The sequence below is a fragment of the Cynocephalus volans genome, chromosome 3, assembly GCF_027409185.1.
Source record: "Cynocephalus volans isolate mCynVol1 chromosome 3, mCynVol1.pri, whole genome shotgun sequence".
In the NCBI taxonomy this organism is placed as follows: domain Eukaryota; kingdom Metazoa; phylum Chordata; class Mammalia; order Dermoptera; family Cynocephalidae; genus Cynocephalus; species Cynocephalus volans.
In genome coordinates this window covers 105,644,145-105,663,358 of record NC_084462.1, presented here as the reverse complement: position 1 = coordinate 105,663,358, position 19,214 = coordinate 105,644,145, and the positions used below count along the sequence as shown (strand labels likewise).

Sequence of the window (19,214 nt, the reverse complement as noted above, 5' to 3'; positions counted from 1 at the left end):
AAAAAAGAAAACTACAGGCCGATATCCTTGATGAATATAGATGCAAAAATCCTCACTAAAATACTAGCAAACAGAATACAGCAACACATGCATAAAATTATTCATCACAATCAAGTGTGATTCATCCCAGGGATGCAAGGTTGGTTCAACATACGCAAATCAATAAATGTGATACACCATATTAATAAACTCAAATACAAGGACCATATGATCATCTCTATAGATGCTGAAAAAGCATTTGATAAAGTTCAGCACGCATTCATGACAAAGACCCTCTATAAGTTAGGTATAGAGGGAAAGTATCTCCACATAATTAAAGCCATATATGCCAAACCCACTGCCAATATCATCCTGAATGGGGAAAAACTGAAAGCTTTTACTTGAAGAATAGGAACTAGACAAGGATGCCCACTCTCACCACTCCTATTCAACATAGTGTTGGAAGTACTAGCCAGAGCAATCAGAGAAGAGAAGGAAATAAAGGGCATCCAGATTGGAAAAGATGAAGTCAAACTGTCCCTGTTTGCAGATGACATGATCCTATATATCGAACAGCCTAAAACTTCTACAAAAAAACTTTTGGAATTGATAAATGATTTCAGCACAGTAGCAGGATACAAAATCAACACACAAAAATCAATAGCATTTTTCTCCAATAGTGAACATGCAGAAAGAGAAATCAAGAAAGCCTGCCCATTTACAATAGCCACCAAAAAAATAAAATACTTAGGAATTGAGTTAACCAAGGAGGTGAAAAATCTCTATAATGAGAACTACAAACCACTGCTGAGAGAAATTAGAGAGGATACAAGAAGATGGAAAGATATTCCATGCTCTTGGATTGGAAGAATCAACATAGTGAAAATGTCCATAATACCCAAAGTGATATACAAATTCAATGCAATCCCCATCAGAATTCCAAAGACATTTTTCTCAGAAATGGAAAAAACTATCCAGACATTTGTATGGAGCAATAAAAGACCACGCATAGCCAAAGCAATGCTGAGCGAAAAAAAATAAAGCTGGAGGCATAACACTACCTGACTTTAAGCTATACTACAAAGCTATAATAACCAAAACAGTATGGTACTGGCATAAAAACAGACACACTGACCAATGGAATAGAATAGAGAATCCAGAAATCAACCCACACACTTACTGCCATCTGATCTTTGACAAAGGCACCAAGCCTATTCACTGGGGAAGGGATTGCCTCTTCAGCAAATGGTGCTGGGAGAACTGGATATCCATATGTAGGAGAATGAAACTAGATCCATACCTCTCACCGTGTACTAAAATCAACTCAAAATGGATTAAGGATTTAAATATACACCCTGAAACAATAAAACTTCTTAAAGAAAACATAGGAGAAACACTTCAGGAAATAGGACTGGGCACAGACTTCATGAATACGACCCCAAAAGCACGGGCAACCAAAGGAAAAATAAACAAATGGGATTATATCAAACTAAAAAGCTTCTGCACAGCAAAAGAAACAATTAACAGAGTTAAAAGACAACCAACAGAGTGGGAGAAAATATTTGCAAAATATACATCTGACAAAGAATTAATATCCAGAATATATAAGGAACTCAAACAACTTTACAAGAAGAAAACAAGCAACCCAATTAAAAAATGGGCAAAAGAGCTAAGTAGGCATTTCTCTAAGGAAGATATACAAATGGCCAACAGACATATGAAAAAATGCTCAGCATCACTCAGCATCCGGGAAATGCAAATCAAAACCACACTGAGATACCATCTCACCCCAGTTAGGATGGCTAAAATCCAAAAGACTCTGAACGATAAATGCTGGCAAGTTTCCGGAGAAAAAGGAACTCTCATACATTGTTGGTGGGACTGCACAATGGTGCAGCCTCTATGGAAAATGGTATGGAGGTTCCTCAAACAATTGCAGATAGATCTACCATATGACCCAGCTATCCCACTGTTGGGAATATACCCAGAGGAATGGAAATCATCAAGTCGAAGGTATACCTGTTCCCCAATGTTCATCGCAGCACTCTTTACAATAGCTAAGAGCTGGAACCAGCCCAAATGTCCATCATCGGATGAGTGGATACGGAAAATGTGGTACATCTACACAATGGAATACTACTCAGCTATAAAAATGAATGAAATACTGCCATTTGCAACAACATGGATGGACCTTGAGAGAATTATATTAAGTGAAACAAGTCAGGCACAGAAAGAGAAATACCACATGTTCTCACTGATTGGTGGGAGCTAAAAATTAATATATAAATTCACACACACACACACACAAAAAAAAAAAAACCGGGGGGGGGGGGAAGAAGATATAACAACCACAATTACTTGAAGTTGATACGACAAGCAAACAGAAAGGACATTGTTTGGTGGGAGGGGGGGAGGGAGAAGGGAGGGAGGTTATGGTGATGGGGAGCAATAATCAGCCACAATGTATATTGACAAAATAAAATTAAAAAAAAAAAAAACGGGGATGGGGGAGAAGATATAACAACCACAATTACTTGAAGTTGATACGACAAGCAAACAGAAAGGACATTGCTGGGGGGGAGGGAGGAGAGGGAGGAGGGAGGGAGGTTTTGGTAAGGGGCAACAATAATCAACCACAATGTATATCGACAAAATAAAATTTAAAAAAAAATTAGAGTGTACCCCATAAGTATGTATAATTACAATGTGTAAGTTAAAATAAAAAATATTAAATAAAAAAAAAATCAAGTTGAGGAAGTACCCCTCTAAAAATAAAAAAAGAAAGAATGGGACTTAGATTTAAATTTTGTTGGAAGTTAGAAGTTAGTAGGAGAAGGACATTTTGAGTACACAAGCAGGTAGAATTTGTGAGAATTCTGTTTGTTAAGTGGGGGAGACATATACGGAGTAAGAGAAATGTTTGCTTCACATAATTTTGCTTAGGGCTGGTATGGGGAAGGAAAATGGTAAATATTAAAGTACCTGGTGTTCTTCCACCTCTGCAATGATGACTAACTCTGGCCTTGAAACAATTAAGACAAAAGACCAAAGTATCAGCATTTCCAATTAGGTGGCTGCACACCTTCCTAGACCTCTGTCCTCAGTGAGTAGCTAGGGTATCTAGATTGGTCATCATGTCCCAAGCACAGTTTCTCAGCTTTGAAATTTTTCAGTGTACCTGGGGATGAGCAAACACCTGGGGGCTGATGACCTATGCCAACCAAAATCACAATAGGTTAATGCTAAACCAGTGGTTTTTCATCAATGATCAATTTCCATATGGGGAATACTAACTGTTTTTCTCACTTGATAAATGCTCTTCATAATGTAGTATAGGGGAGGAAAAAATATATATTCCTTCTACTCTTCTAGATTTTCGGCTGGGGCCCCTATAACAAAAATCATATTAACAGGAGAAAGACCAACAGAAGTTTATTAACATGTATCTCATGTATACTGTACAGGGAGAAACTCAGAGATGAGTAACTCAAAGAAGTTGCTAAAATTTGGGCTTAAATGCCATCTTAGGCTGAAACAAAAGAAGGTGCGGGGAGGCAAGTTATAGGGAGATGACCAAGAAAAGTATGGTACACAAAGGAAAGGTTTGTTATGCAGAATTAAGTCAGTTCTTTCTCCCTTGATAAAAATGTCTTGTGATTTAGAGTCATCTTCTTCCAGGTACAGAGAAGGAGACACCGTTATAAATGGAGATTTTCTTTATAAGTGTAAATTTTCCTTACATAAGGGTAACATATTCTATTTTCAGAGTTTCTCCTATTTCTGCTGTTTCTCAAAATAAACAGTTCAAATAATCTTGGGAATTGTGGGAAGATGGAAGACTGGAGAAACCCAAGGTGTGCACCTCCCATGGAAAACCAGAACACACCCACTGCCACCACTGCCACAATTGCTGGCAACATTGTTGGGGCAAAGTAAAATTACCTGCCTTCCCATAGTGAGCTTTGCCATGCTCTCCACCACTGCTGCCTGCAGTGTGGATCCTGCTGCTGCTGCTCCCAGCAGTCATCCATGCTGCTGCTGTTGCACCAACCAGACTGGCCATGCATGGGACCCTTTCCCAAGCTGCTGCACCAACCAGCCTGGCTGCATGCAGGAACCTCCAACCATAGCCACTAGCAGCACAGCTGCCACCACCAGGAGCCATCCATGCCACTGCTGTTGCACCAGCAAGACTGGCTGCACAGGGGACTCCAAGCCAAGGCTGAAGCAGTAGCCATCTCAACTAGGAACAGCCCCCCACCCCCGCTGTTGCCTGAGGTGCAGCTCCTGCCACTGCTGCCCACAGGTAGCAGTCCACACCACTGCTGCATCAGTCAGACTGGCCACATGTGGGAAAGCCTAGCTGCTACCACCAGCAGTTCAGCTCCCACCACTGCCACCACTGGCAGCCACTGCACCACTCACACTAGCTGCACAAAGGACTCATCACCACCACCACCACACATTGACATAAGGAGGGTCACAAGCTGGGTCACTGGAAAGAGATAAACCAGCACTGACCCATGTCCCGGTGGCCCAATCCATAGGCAGAATTACGCTGCCCCCATGATCATGCACACTTGGATGGGAGCTATGTGCACAGCACCCATGACTGCCTTGACCCAGGGAGAGACACATGCAGAGACTGTGGAGATTACAAAAACCCAGGATAGCTAAATAGTGTACAGAAGAAAATTCCCAGCCACCCCCAACCCATACCCCAATCAAGGGAGCAAGGACCCAGGATAAGCCTTGGCCTGTAGGAATGACAAAAGAGAAACCCTGCTCAGGGTCATCCATTCAAGCTGAGGAGACCCAGTATACCCTGTGCATTCAACAGGGTCATGGGACATTAGCAAGGGAGCCAAAAAGCCCACCCAGGGTCATTCACATAAGCCAAAGAATGACAAGGAACCAAAGCACTTCACCCAAGAACTCAAGATCTCACTCACATTCTCAACAACCCAACACAGTGTAACTAACCACACCAAGGAACCACTAAGTGCCCCAGTGCCTAGGCCATGAAGGCACTCACATGCAGCTGACATTGAGTACGGCTGAAATACCCACATGAAGATTACACTACTGCATCTATGTGGAACCCATACTAAAATACTCTACTCAAAGATCAGTATAAAACACATCTAGAGGAGGGAGTCTCTGTCCTTGAAGCCCATTCCAGAGTAAGGAAAGAAGCAACTGTGCTACCAGACAACTAAACATCAAGGTAGAGATACCAGAAATAAGAAGAAAAAAAAAGTATCAAAGGAATACAACAATTCTCAAGTATCAGACCCCATAGAGCAAGACACCCTTGAAATGACTGAAAAGGAATTCCAAGCAAGAATCTTAAAGAAACCCAGTGAGATACAAGAAGACTCAGTTAGATGACACAATGAAATGAGCAAAACTACCCAGAATATGAAGGAGAAAATTTACAAAAAGAATGTAACAGAACTCCTGGAACTGAAGAATTAATTCAACAAAATTAAAAAAACAAACAAACAAAAAAACCCAAGAGGTTAAGCAGCAGGCTAGAGCAAGCAAAAGAAAGAATTTCTGATTTTGAAGACCATCTTTTTTAGAAATAACCCAGGCAGACAAAAAAGAAAAGAAAAGAAAGAAAGAAAGAAAGAAAAAGAAAGAAAGGAAAAAATATTTTTTAAAAAATGAAGAAAGTCTGTGAGAGCTATCAGACAACATTAAGCACACTAACACCAAACTATGGTTATTCCAAAAGGGGAGGAGAAAGGAAAGGGTATTGAAAACATATTCAAAGAAATAATAGCAGAAAAATTCCCAGGTTTTGGGAGAGACATGGACCTTCAGATCCAGGAGGCTCAGAGATCCCCAAACAGATTCAATTCCAAAAGGTCCTCTCTAAGACACATTATAGTCAAATTGACAAAACTCGAAGACAAAGAAAGAATCCTAAAGCAGCAAGAGGAAAAAATCAAGTCACCTCTAAGGGAGTCCCCATTAGACTAATAGCAGACTCCTCAGCAGAAATTCTACAAGACAGAAGAGAATGGATAATATATTCAAAATACAAAAGAAAAAAACTCCCAGCCAAGAATACTGTACTCAGCAAGATTATCCTTCAGAAATGAAGGACAAATAGTTTATTTCTCAGACAAATAAAAACTATGAGAATTCACCAACACATGACCAACCCTGCAAGAAATCTTCAAGGAGGTCCTGCATCTGGAATCCAAAAAGTGACAATCACTACCATGAATGCACAAGAAAGAACAAAAACCACTGGAAGAACAAAAATGCAAACAAGAAAGAGAAATAAACTATATATTACTACCTCAAAAAACCAACAAACACCAAACAATAAAAACATCCAAACAAAAATCAATAAAATGCCAGGAGTAAGACAACACCTCTCAATAACAATTCTAAATGTAAGTGGATAAATTTCCCACCTAAAAGACACACACTGGCTGATTGAGTTAAAAAGCTAGACCTGACTATATGTTATCTTCAAGAGACTCATCTCACCAGTAAAGATATACATAGGCTAATAGTGAAGGGATGGAAAAGATATACCACATAAATGGAAACCAAATACGTGCAGTTGTAGCTGTTCTTATATTGGATAAAATAGACTTCAAACCAAAAACCATAAAAAGAGATGAAGAAGGCAATTATGTAATGATAAAGGGATGTATCCAGCAAGAAGACATAACAATCATAAAAATATATGCACTAGAACACCCAGATATATAAAGCAAACACTATTAGAGCTAAAGAAAGAGATAGGCCCCCCGTACAATAATAATTGGAAACCTGAACACCTTTCACTTAGCATTGGACAGATCATCTAGGGAACAAATCAACAGAGAAACAAAGGATTTAAACTAAACTTTAGACAAATTGGACTTAGCAGATATCTATAGAACATGTCATACAACTACAGAATATACATTCTTCTCATCAGCACATGGAACATTCTTCAGGATAGACCACATGTTTAATCAGAAATCAATTCCCAACAAATTTTTTAAAAGCTGAAATCATTTCAAGTGTCTTTTCAGACCATGATGGATTAAAACTAGAAATCAATAACAAGCAAAACTCTGGAAACCATACAAATACATGGAAATTAAACAACATGCTCCTGAATGACCTGTGTCTAAGAAGGAATTAAAGAGGAAATCATAAAATGTCTTGAAACTTATGAAAATAAAGACACATCATACCAAAACCTGTGGTACTGAAAAAGCAGCACTAAGAGGGAAGTTTATTGCAATAAATGCTTACATCAAAAGAATACAAAGATTTCAAATTACACCTCAAAAAACTAGAAAAACAGAGCAATACAATCCCAAAATTAGTAGTCAGAAAGAAATAATTAAGATCAGAGAACTAAATGAAATAGAGAGCAAAAAAAAGATACAAAAGATCAATGAAACAAAAAGGTAGTGTTTTGAGAAGATAAGCAAAATAGACAAATGATTAGCTCGACTAACTAAAAAAACTCGAGAAGACCCAAACAACAAAAATCAGAAATGAAAAAGGAGACATTACAACTGATATGGCAGAAATACAAAGGATCATTAAAGATTATTATAAACAACCGTACACCAACAAATTTGAAAACCTGGAGGAAATGGATAAATTTTTGGATATATACAAACTACCAACACTGAATCAGGAAGAAAAAGAAAACAAGAATAGACAATAACAAGCAAGGAGATTGAAGCAGTAATCAGCACTTTCCCAACAAAGAAAAGCCTGGGACTGGATGGCTTTACTAATGAATTCTACCAAACCTTTAAAGAGGAATTAATACCAACTCTCTTCAAAGTATTCCAAAAAATTGTAAAAGAGTCCATTCTCCTAAACTCATTCTGAGGCCAGCATCACCCTGATACCAAAATCAGAGAAAGATCATGAGAAAAGAAAACTACAGGCCAATATCTTTGAGGGCCATAGATGCAAAAATTCTCAACAAAACATTAGTAAATAGAATACAGCAACACATCAAAAAAATTATTCATCATGATCCAGCAGGATTCATCCCAGGAACGTAAGAATGGTTCAACATACTCAAGTCAATAAATGTGATACACCACATCAACAAAATCAAGGACAAAAACCATGATTATATGAATAGATATAGAAAAAGCATTTGACAAAATTCAATGTACCTTCATGATAAAGATTCTCAACAAATTCTGTAAGAAGGAAAAAATCTCAACATAACAAAAGCCACATATGACAAATCTACCACCAATATAATCCTGAATGAGGAAAAACTGAAAGCTTTCCCCTAAGAACAGGAACAAGACAGGTATGCCCACCCTCACCACTCCTATTTAACATAATACTGTAAGTACTAGCCATAGCAATCAGGGAAGAGAAAGAAATAAAAGGCATCCAGATTGGAAAACATGAAGTCACACTGTCCCTGTTTGCAGATGACATGATCCTATATAGAGAAAAATCCTAAAGACTCTACTGAAAAACTCTTAGAGCTGATAAACGATTTCAGTAAAGTTGCAGGTTAAAAATCAACACAAAAATCAGTAGCATTTTCATACTCCAACAATGAACTAGCAGGAAAAGAAAGAAAGAAAGTAAGCCCATTTACAAAAGTCACCAAAAAAATAAAATAGCTAGGAATAAATTTCACTAAGAAGTTGATAAATCTCTACTATAAGAACTACAAGTCACTGTTGAAAGAAATTAAAGGGGACTGTAAAATCATACAGCCATTATGGAAAACAGTATGGAGGTTTCTCAAACAACTACAGATTGAACTACCATATGATCCAGCAATCCCACTTCTGGGTATATACCCAAAGGAATGGAAATTATCATGTCAAAGGGATACCTGCACTCTCGTGTTCATCACAGCTGTATTTTCAATAGCCAAGATATGCAACCTACCTAAATGTTCATCAACAGAGGACTGGATAAGGAAAATGTGATATATATATACACAAAAGATTACTACTCAGCCATAATAAAGAATGAAATTCTGCCATTTGCTACAACATGGATGAGCTTGGAGCAAATTATGTTAAGCAAAAATAGCCAGACACAGAAAGAGAAATACTGAATGTCCTCACTCATAAGTGGGTGTGAAGGAAGGAAGGAAGGAAGGAGGAAAAGATGAACCACAATAATACATTAAACTTTCAGAAAGAGAGAACAAATCTATGGTTACTAGAGGTAGAAAAGAGGGAGAGGCAGGGAGGTTAGGGAGAAACTGGGTAAGGGGCACAAAGAATAATTACAATTTGTAATAATGAATATGCTAATAATATTGATTTGATCATCACATATTATACACAAATAATGATAATCAATACTGTACCCCCAAAATATGTATAATCAATTATGCTTCAATTAAAAAATTTTTAAATTGTTCTAGTAGATATGTACAGTATCTCATTGTTTTTTTTTAATTTGCAATTATCTAATGATACATTGAAGAGATTAACAACTCACCAAAAAGGTATGAAAATTATTTGAAACTGAAAATGTCTGAGCAGACAGCAGCTGCAGAAAGAAACACTGTCTAAACTTAAGCAGATCCTCTTGAAAATTCAGCTGCCATTGACCTCTCCAAGGGATTTTCCCACTTGAAAGACTGACCTTTAGAGCTGGGAGGTGAGTTCAGCTGCTATAAACCTTCCTACAAGGAAACTTTAAGTCAGGAAGAAGACACACTACCCATTCCCATCAGCATCAAAAAGCTTGGTAGAACCTTCCATACTTTCCCACTAAAGCCCTAAAAAAAAAAAAAAACCCTTTTGTGAAATTGGTATATAACCTTTACCTCTGGCTATTCAGTGAGTTACTCATTATGCAGTACTCCCACATTGAAATGTAAATCAACTTTGTCTTTTCTCCTGTTAATCTGTCTTTTTCCAATTAACTCACAAATCCTTCCCCCCACTATTCCAACCTAAAATGGTAGAGGAAAAGTTTTCCTCCCAACAATATGATATTGAGCATCTTTTCATATGATTATTTACCACCTGTATATCTTTTTTGGTGAAGCGTTTATTCAGACCTTTTGCCCACTTTTTAAAATTGGGTTGTTTGTTTTTTTATTGTTGGGTTTTAAGAGTTCTTTGTATATCTTAGATAATGGTTCTTTATCAGATATACCTTTTCCAACTATTTTCTCTCAGTCTGGGCTTATCTTTTCATTTTCTTAACAGTGTCTGTTGCAGAGTAAAAGTTTTTAATTGTAATGGAGTCCAACTTATCAATTTTTTTATTTCACCGATTGTGCTTTTGGTTTTATATCTAAAACGTCATTGCCAAACCCAAGGTCTCCTAGATTTTCTCCTATGTTATCTTCTAGAATTTTTATAATTTTGCATTCTACATTTAGGTCTATAATCCATTTTGAATTAATTTTTGTGAAAGTGTAAAGTCTAGGTCTATAAAAAGGTGTAAGGTCTAGATCAATGAAAAAATTCACTTTTTAATGTAGATGTCCACTTGTTCTACTACCATTTGTTAAGAAGACTATCTTTTCTCAATTATATTGACTTTGTTCCTTTGTCAAAAGTCAGTTCTCTATATTAATGTGAGTATAATTCTGGGCTTTCTATTCTGTTCCATTGACCTATTTGTTTTTTGACCAATACCACAATCTTAATAACTGTAGCTTTATAGTTAAGTTTTGAAGTTGGGTAGTGTAAGTCCTATGACTTTATTCTTTTTTAGCCTTATGTGGGCCTTTTCATATAAACTTTGGGATTAGTTTGTCAATAACTAGCTGGGATACTGATTGGGATTGTGTTGAATCTATCGATCAACAGGGAGGAACTGACATCTTAACAATATTGAGTCTTTCTGTCCATGAACATGGAATATATCTATGTATTTATTTAGTTCTTCAGTTTCTTTTATCAGAGTTTTACACTTTTTCTCATATCAATCTTTACATAATTTGTTAGATTTATACCTATGTATTTCACTTTTCTTTGGGGAAATGTAAATGGTATTGTATTTTTAATTTTCGAATTCCAATTGTTCATTGGTAGTACATAAGTAAGCAATTGACTTGTAGGGGGATACTTCAAAAAGTTCATAGAAAGATTTGTATTATCTTTCAATTCTATATTTCCATGAACTTTTTGATGTGCCCTCATATATTAATCTCGTATCCTGCTACCTTGCTATAAATAGACATCATTTTCATGTTGCAGGTGTTTGGAATGTTGGGACTCAGAAAACAATACCCCAAAGTATGGCACTTTGGCATACTGAGTGCTTTGAACTAAAGAATAACCAAGATCTCTCTGACCTTCCCCTGCTCTCCAGTCTTTGGCCCTCTTTCTCACTCAAAGCACAGGGAAGGGCTTTCTCTGAAGTTGCCTTATCTGCCTGGAGAAAGATTCTCCTAAAAAGAATTAAATTGTCATAAGTCCCCTCCCTGGGAACCTCATCAACCAGGGAAGATTAACCAACAGGAGAGGAGACACTATGCTCAGATAGACTTTGTCACAGTATCACCTGTTCTTTGCTGATGGGCTCCTCTGAGACAACCTTTATTAACCAAGAGACTTTTTATCTATATAACAAGACAATCTTTGTTCACCATGCATTTCCTCCCCTCATCTGCACATAAATTGTGTCACACACCCCCTCCAGGGGGCCCCAGTCTCCTATTTCTTTCTCTACCTCAGGATGCTATATAAACTTTAACCATTTGACCATTCTTTGAGTCTCATATTTTGTGGGACTACCATGCATATGCATGTAATTAAAATGGTCTTTCTCCTGTTAATTTGTCTACTGTCAGTTTATATCATAGAGTCAATTATCAAACCTTCATAGGTAAGGAGAATTTTTTTCCCCTACAGCAACCATTAAAAGCATTGGGCAAGGCTGCTGTACTATTATAAACCACTAAAAGCATTGGGCAAGGCTGCTGTACTATTATATCTATACTCAAGAAAGACTAATCTGGAAGTAATATGTAGAATAGGTTGGAAGGAAAAGAGGCTAGAGGCAGGAAGTTCATGCAGGAGGCTTTTATGTGAGTCCTCCATGAGATGGTGAGGTTCTGAACAAGGGTATTGCAGCACCAATGGAAAGGTATGAACAGATTCAAGACGAAAGTACCCTAAATTTGCCCTTCTTCTTCATGCTTATGGGTCTTTTCATATACATCTCCCTCTTTGGGAGGCCCTCACTACCCTCTGCCTTATTTCTAATTATTCCTCAAAATTCAGTTCAGGTGTTGTGGCCTCTGATAATCCTTCCCTTCTACTATCTCCCCAGTCCCCTGCAGTGTCCTCCATCACACTATAACTGCTATTTATATTTATTAATATATAACGTACTTGTCTATTTACTTGACTGTCTCCTTCATTAGATCATGAGCTCCTTAATCTGAGTCGCCTAGTACCTGGCCCAATAAACATGAGTTCCAACAACAAATTTATTCACATTTGTTGTTGGAACTCACAACATTACCAATTATGTGGCAGCTATTATATTAGATTTACATGATGTATTTTGTCTTAAGGAACTGAAATCATAGAGCTTTAAAACTCTGAAGCCTCAGGTTAGGTAGAAAGCATTCAACCCATATCAGGAAGTGATCACTTCCTCAAAACTGTGAGTTTTGAGTCAACTTGTTCCTCTAAGTGGGCATACTCTTCCTGTATATACAATGACAGTGATACTATTTTAGAGAGCAGGCTTGAAACTCTGAGTCTCATCCACACTTTGCGCAAGAGGTTCACCTCCCAAGCCCTAGGTTTCTCTTTCCTAGAGCTTAGAATCTTTCTTCCCCAGCTCACACAAGCAGCTCTGGCAGGCTTGGGAGAAGAAAGGTAGACAAAAGCCTTTGAACCTGGGACACAGCCTCTGTTCAGCAGGAGTGCTAGCACACAGACCCGGTAAGAAGAAAAGCCTCAGGGCTGGAGTGAGTAGAGCAGTGAGGATAGCTGGGAAATAGTGGTCAAATAGATGGAGGGTAAATATCTCCAGAGGGAAAAGGGAAGAAACCAGGTTTCTGACATAAGGGTCATGAAATGCATGAGTACAGATCAAAGAGAAGAATGGGATCTGCCAATCAAAGGAAAGATCTGCTTACCTCATATTACTCCTCACTGGGCTTCAGATTCTTCATAGAATTGTGAAGCTGTATGTGAGAAAGATGATGATTTAAAAATAAGTAAACATAACATAAATGGAAAATAATTTTTCACAGTGATATGTATTTAACATATTACAATATATAAAAATTTCTAAAGTGTGCAACATATGTAAACAACACATGCACGCACGTGCAGCATTGGCTCCTATCTGTTTATATTTTCTATAATTATCACAATTGTTACATAGTTCCTAGAGTGATTCTGATTTATATTTTATATTATGCATCTAAGTACCATCAATGATTTATTTGCTTCTAACTACTTTTAATGTATGCCATTTAAAACAAGGTACCTTATTGCTGTAAATAGCATTGTATAGTGGTTATTTACAATGTCCTCTCAGTAGTAAATATATATAAACCTACACGATGTGTAAAAAAAATAAATAAATAAAAATAAAAGCAAGTAAATAAATAAATAAATAATAAAACCCAAGAGCTATGAAATCTTAAAAGGCACAACAAAAATCTAAAAGATTATGATTAATAATTTTGCTCTAATTACTTCTATCACCATTTTCTTCCCTCTTTCCACACAGAAAAGATGGTGCTAGATCTTCTGGGACGCTTTCCTCTCCTCCTATTGCTACTGGGACTATGGGCGCCAGTAGGTCCACTTTATGCTTGGCCTAAGTATCTCACCAAGGCTCATTGGTTTGAAATTCAGCATATACAGCCAAGTCCTCTCCAGTGCAACAGGGCAATGAGTGGTGTCAACAATTACACCCAGCACTGTAAGCCTCAAAACACATTTCTGCATGACTCTTTCCAGAATGTGGCTGCTGTCTGTGATTTGCTCAACATCAGCTGCAAGAATGGTCGGAACAACTGCCACCAGAGCTCAAAGCGTGTCAACATGACTCACTGCCGACTCACTGCAGGGAGGTACCCTAACTGCCACTACAGTGGTGCTGCCCAATACGAATTCTTCATTGTTGCTTGTGACCCCCCTCAGAAGAGTGACCCTCCCTATCACTTGGTTCCTGTACACTTAGATAGGATTGTTTAAGGTTTTCACCACTTTTCATTTGACGCAGATTCTCTCATGATTTCTTCTGCTTTTTCTTTTCTTTTGTTGATTTTTCTGTTCCCACAGAAGAAGGAAGGTGTTAGGAGAATTAGAATGCCTAGGACACCAGACCAGAGTTAGGACAAAAAAAGAAAAAAAAAGAATTATTTCCTGCTTTGGAATTCCATGTGTTTTGAGAGAAGGCAAAAGAGAAAAGAGCACAGAAGAGTCCAGGCCTCCAGATTTTTAACTTTGGGACTTTTGCCAAACTTTATTGTCCTGTGTTCACAGCAATAAAATTACTTCCTGATGCTTTCTAATGAGTGTGACTTTGTTTCAGATCCACTTTCAGATCATTGCTTACCAGTATTCAAAGGAGAGCTGTCTTAGGTCTTGGTCTTAGGTACCTACACAACCTTTGAGGTCTTCTTGGGGGCTCTACCACTTCCCTAGCCCCCTAGGAGGGGGAGTCCTTGGGATTTTGAAGCAAGGAATTGCTCCATCCCTTCTAACTCTGCTCATGGCTTTACAAATATTTTCCTTGAAACTATTGTCTATGTTTATTTGGAGGAAGCACTGATACCTCACAGAGAGCTGATGATACTTTCATACATAGATTCTAACATTGGCAGCTGAGAGGTCCTAGATCTTTCCTATTTGTTTTTCTCTTTAGTCAGATAATGTTTTGAATATAAGGTAGTGGTAGTAGGGATAGTAATCCACTGCAGCCTTAAGAGTCAATTCCCCCATTGTCTAGTGGAATGGACAAACAGAAAGTATAGATCAAAAAAAAAAGCACAAGGAAAACAAAATATTCTAGCCCTATCTAAATGCTGAAATACCACAGGAACTTTGGGGTTTTGCAACAGAACCTAAAGTTGGAAACTGAAGGACTGGTATTAAGAATTTTTTGAGGATTAAGAATTTAGGTCCTTGGTCACTTTCACCAAGTGAACTTCAATTTCCTTGTAAAACTCTAGCGTTATTGGGCTAGTGGGCCAGACGTAAGTCCAAAGTGCTTTGTAGAGTGTTCGGTCTTTGAGTAACATGCAAAGATGATGCAGAGTGGAAAGGCCACATATTGAAGTAGCTAAAAGTGTATCAATTACCTGGGCAGCAGAATGATTCTTTCAAACTTTTAACAGATGTGCTGACTGGGCTCACCTTCATTTGTGACACACATTCTGTCTTGTCTTAGGAATAAAGAACAGAATATGAGGTTTCAGGTTTTAGAAGACTGATTCCAAGGGTGATTAACGTTCAAGGGCAATCCCACTGGGAAGAGGTTAGCAGTCCAGGGCGGCATGGCACCTAAGAAGGTAGGTACCCAGTAGGGGGAATTCTGTGGTGGGACTTGTGTTCTCTAACTCAGAGCAGCTTTCAATAGTGTTCAGGTTTAAGCCATGTTGCATTTACATTTTATGGTCTCAGAGTCTTCAAGTGAAGTCTGGGCGGGAATGAAGGGAAGGATCTATGCTCATGTTTGGAGTAAACCAGTATGAATGTACTTCTAAAGATTTGTATTATCTTTTTTTTTTTTTTTGGTAGTTGGTCAGTACAGGGATCCAAACCCTTGACCTTGGTGTTATAACACTGTATTCTAACCAACTGAACTAACTGGCCACCTCGTATTATCTTTTAATTCTATCTCCCCCCAAACTTTTAGAAGTATCCTTATAAAAAAAATATAGCAGTATCGTCAAGGAAAGAGAACTGCAAATAGCATGTGTTGGCCTGTGCTGTAATCAGGATGGATTTATATACCATATAAGCATTACCTGGAAATTTTCAGAGATTCTTAAATAAGGTAACCTAGTAAAACTTTCTTAAATCAGACAACTCAATTGCTTACACTATTGTTATTTATACATTAAAGAGACCTCACAGATGGAAGATATCTATACTACAGTAATTTTTGAACAGTCAGAAGCATTAGGTAACATGAAATATTACTTAAAATTAGTAAAATAAATTGTGAGGTCTATATTTTATTTCATTTTTTTCTGTGACTTTAAAAATACTGCAAATATTTTGCAATAAAAGGTTAAAAACAAAAATACAAGTGACATCTTTTGAAGAGGGTTGCAGCAACAATATCTAATCTCCCCCACCCTCCCATGCCAAGCCCATCCCTGACAACAATTGTAGTCAGTTTTTTTGTCCCTGATCAAGGATGGAACAACAGTAAGGGTAACCTTTGGACAATCTACTATGCCCAATCTCTAAGAAGGTATTAGTTCTAAACAAGTAGAAAAGACTGAGATGGAACCTCTCCCAAATTTGTTTTCTTTTCTTTATGTAATTATGTACTGTAAAAGAGTCAAGGTGATTGACTAAGTCAGAAGTTCATTTAGATATGTCCCTAGATCCACTTAAATGACCTGACAGTCATTACAGAATGATCTTAAAGTAAGCAAAGCCTAGACACAAATTCAGCAAATGTTCCAGCAGCTCTCAATTTTGGCTTTCTATTACGTTCATCCAATGACTGGATCCCATTAAATGAACTTTACAAACCATTTAATGAATCATTAATAAATTTCTCGGGGTATGGCCTGGTCATTACGAGATATTTTTTAAAGATCCTCATGTAATTAGCAGCCAGGATTTAGAATCAGTACTGATCCAGAGGGGGTAAAACTACAGCCTGTAGACCATCTGCCCCTCAGCCTGGAGCAGTATGGCTTTTACTTTTTTAAGGGGTTAAAAAGAAGAAGAGGAATATGTGACAGAGATTGCATATTTCCCACAAGAGTGAAATATTTACTGTCTGGCCCTTTACAGAAAAAGTTTGTTGACTCCTGATCTACTAGACTATTAGATGGATCTTGTCCTCTGGCTGTGGCTGAAGAGGTGGCTTGAATTCAGTAGGAGGAAACACACCTCGCAGGCTGAGAATTGGGAACTAAAGCCTTGGGAAAGTAATAAAACTGGGAGTGGAAAAATATTTGGGGTTTCCTGGCTCTCATTAATGTTCCTTTCTGTGCATTGTTTAGTCTTCTTCAGTAGCATACTCATTTCCTTTGCTTTTCACTTGCCATGAGAAAACATGGTAAGTAGATGGGCTTCCCAACATATGAAGACCTCAGGAGCTTTAGGACTCATGTTTGTAGTGTCATCTTATGCCAAGCTTGGTTCCAGGATGATTCCTTGTTAGATTGAAAATGGGCTAAGTAGACAATTCAGTGCATTTTTTACCTACATGGTGTGGAAACAGAATTTGAATTTCAGGTCAGATAACATTATACTCTTAAAGAATTAGAGGTATATGAATACTAGAGCATGTGGGGGCCAGTAAAAACATGACACCACTCTTAAAGCTTTACATACTGTGTTAGATGAATATTTTAATTAGTTCCATCTGAGAAGAGTTAGACCATCTAAAACTGATGCTACTGATTATTTTGATACTGTGAATTTTTTTTCAAGTCATCTCTTTAATTTATAAGATTCTTTTTGAAAATGCCATCCTATCTAGATAGTGCTAATAAAAACAGAGAAAGTGTTTGTCCACATTTGAGGCAATGTCGCAAAGGAAATCCCAGGTGAGAAGATGGCAGTAGCAGGGCCAAACAGCCTCACAGGAAAGAAAAAGCAGAAGTTATTAAGAATTATTAATATTAAAATGCGTATTTCTTGTTCTTTTATTTTTACTGATTTATTATTTTCCCTTTGTATTACTATATCACCATTTATTTATAAGTCTTCTTTTGATGGATATTTGGGATGTTTCCAAATTTTCTCTCTAACGAGCAGCATTGCAGTAACTACCTTTGTATATTTCTCTGTGTGCACATGTAAAAAATTTTCACTAGGGTTTTTCTAAATGTGGAATTGCCAAGCCATACACATTTAAAATTTTACCAAATATTGCCATATTTCCTTCAAACTAGTTAAAGCAGATTGTATTTTCTAGAGATGTCCACACCAACATATCCCATTCTATATGCTCTTTTTATAATGTAATGTTGACACTACTCTATCAAAAGGTAGGGTCTACATTCCCTTTTCCTTGATTATGGATTAGTTGTAGAATCTCACTTTTAATAAATAAATGCAGTGAAAGTGACACTACCTGACTTCCAAGCCTAGGACATAAACGGTGATATAGATTCTGCTTGGCTAGCCCTCTCTGTCTTGGGACACTCACCCTTGGACCCAATTACCACACTGTGAGGAAGTCTATGCCACCCGGAGAGATCTCGTATAGATAGTCTGGTCAACAGGCTCAGCTAAAGTCTCAGCCCACATCAGCCCCTCAACAATACGTGGATGACTGAAGCTTCAGAGAATTCCACCTCTCAGCTTTTGAGTCTTCCAGCTATGGCCCCAGACATTGGAACAGAGACAAGCTGCTCCTACTGTGTTTTATCTGAATTTCTGACCCACTGGGAGCATAATAAACAATTGTCTTATGCCACCAAGTTTTGGGGTAATTGCTACACAGATATAGTAACTGAAGGATTGGTTGTGCAAGTTTATACTCTCTACAGAAATTTTTACTCTCAACAGAAATCATAGTATGAGTTTTTGTTTCTCTATATCTTACCTCTAGCAAAACATGACAGTGCTATACTCCTACATTTTTGCTAATTTGATGGATATGAGGTAGCACACCATTATTGCTGTGTAGGCAAAAAACATGTTATTTATATCATTATATCCTCAGTTCCTAGCACAATGCTTGGCACTAGTAGGTTTTTAAGAAATAGTTGTTGAATGTAGGAATTAATTAGTGCCTACTGTTTGCTAAACTCTATTCTAAGTGGTTTTCATAATTTGTTTCATTTGATCTACACACCAACTTTAATGAGCGTACTTACCTTCATTTTATACATATTAAATAGTTTCCAAGAGATAAAGTGATTTAACTGAGGTTGCATTTATAAGTGGCATTTGTAATTGCCAGAACTTGAATTCCCAGAGGAGCTTGCAAATTATATAACAATACAATTTTTTCAAATTTCATTTTACTCTGTTTTCTACTTTATTTTTACGTCCTTCACCAAGTATTTGTTCTTTATGGGTCACTCAGACTGCCATTACATAATTTATATTAGAGTTGGTCTTGAGCTAATTGAT

General features: G+C 37.5%; 2 protein-coding genes across 3 annotated transcripts in view; both read left to right on the top strand.

Annotated features, from left to right (window-relative positions):
• The window catches only part of LOC134372657 (thyroid receptor-interacting protein 11-like), a 338,384-nt gene that overhangs the window by 138,342 nt on the left and 180,828 nt on the right, over nt 1-19,214 (top strand).
• Nucleotides 10,952-14,132, top strand: RNASE6 (ribonuclease A family member k6). Of its 2 annotated transcripts, XM_063091827.1 has the most exons (2): nt 10,952-10,961; nt 13,690-14,132. In XM_063091827.1, exons 1-2 carry the CDS (start codon nt 10,952-10,954, stop codon nt 14,130-14,132), a joined length of 453 nt encoding a protein of 150 aa, XP_062947897.1. The 2 variants fall into 2 exon arrangements, with proteins under 2 accessions (XP_062947897.1, XP_062947898.1); XM_063091828.1 differs by lacking the exon at nt 10,952-10,961 and having other exon boundaries at nt 13,606-14,132.

What these genes read in the sequence shown, in the direction of transcription:
- RNASE6 (XM_063091828.1), top strand. Translation starts at nt 13,668, where the DNA reads ATGGTGCTAGATCTTCTGGGACGCTTTCCTCTCCTCCTATTGCTACTG.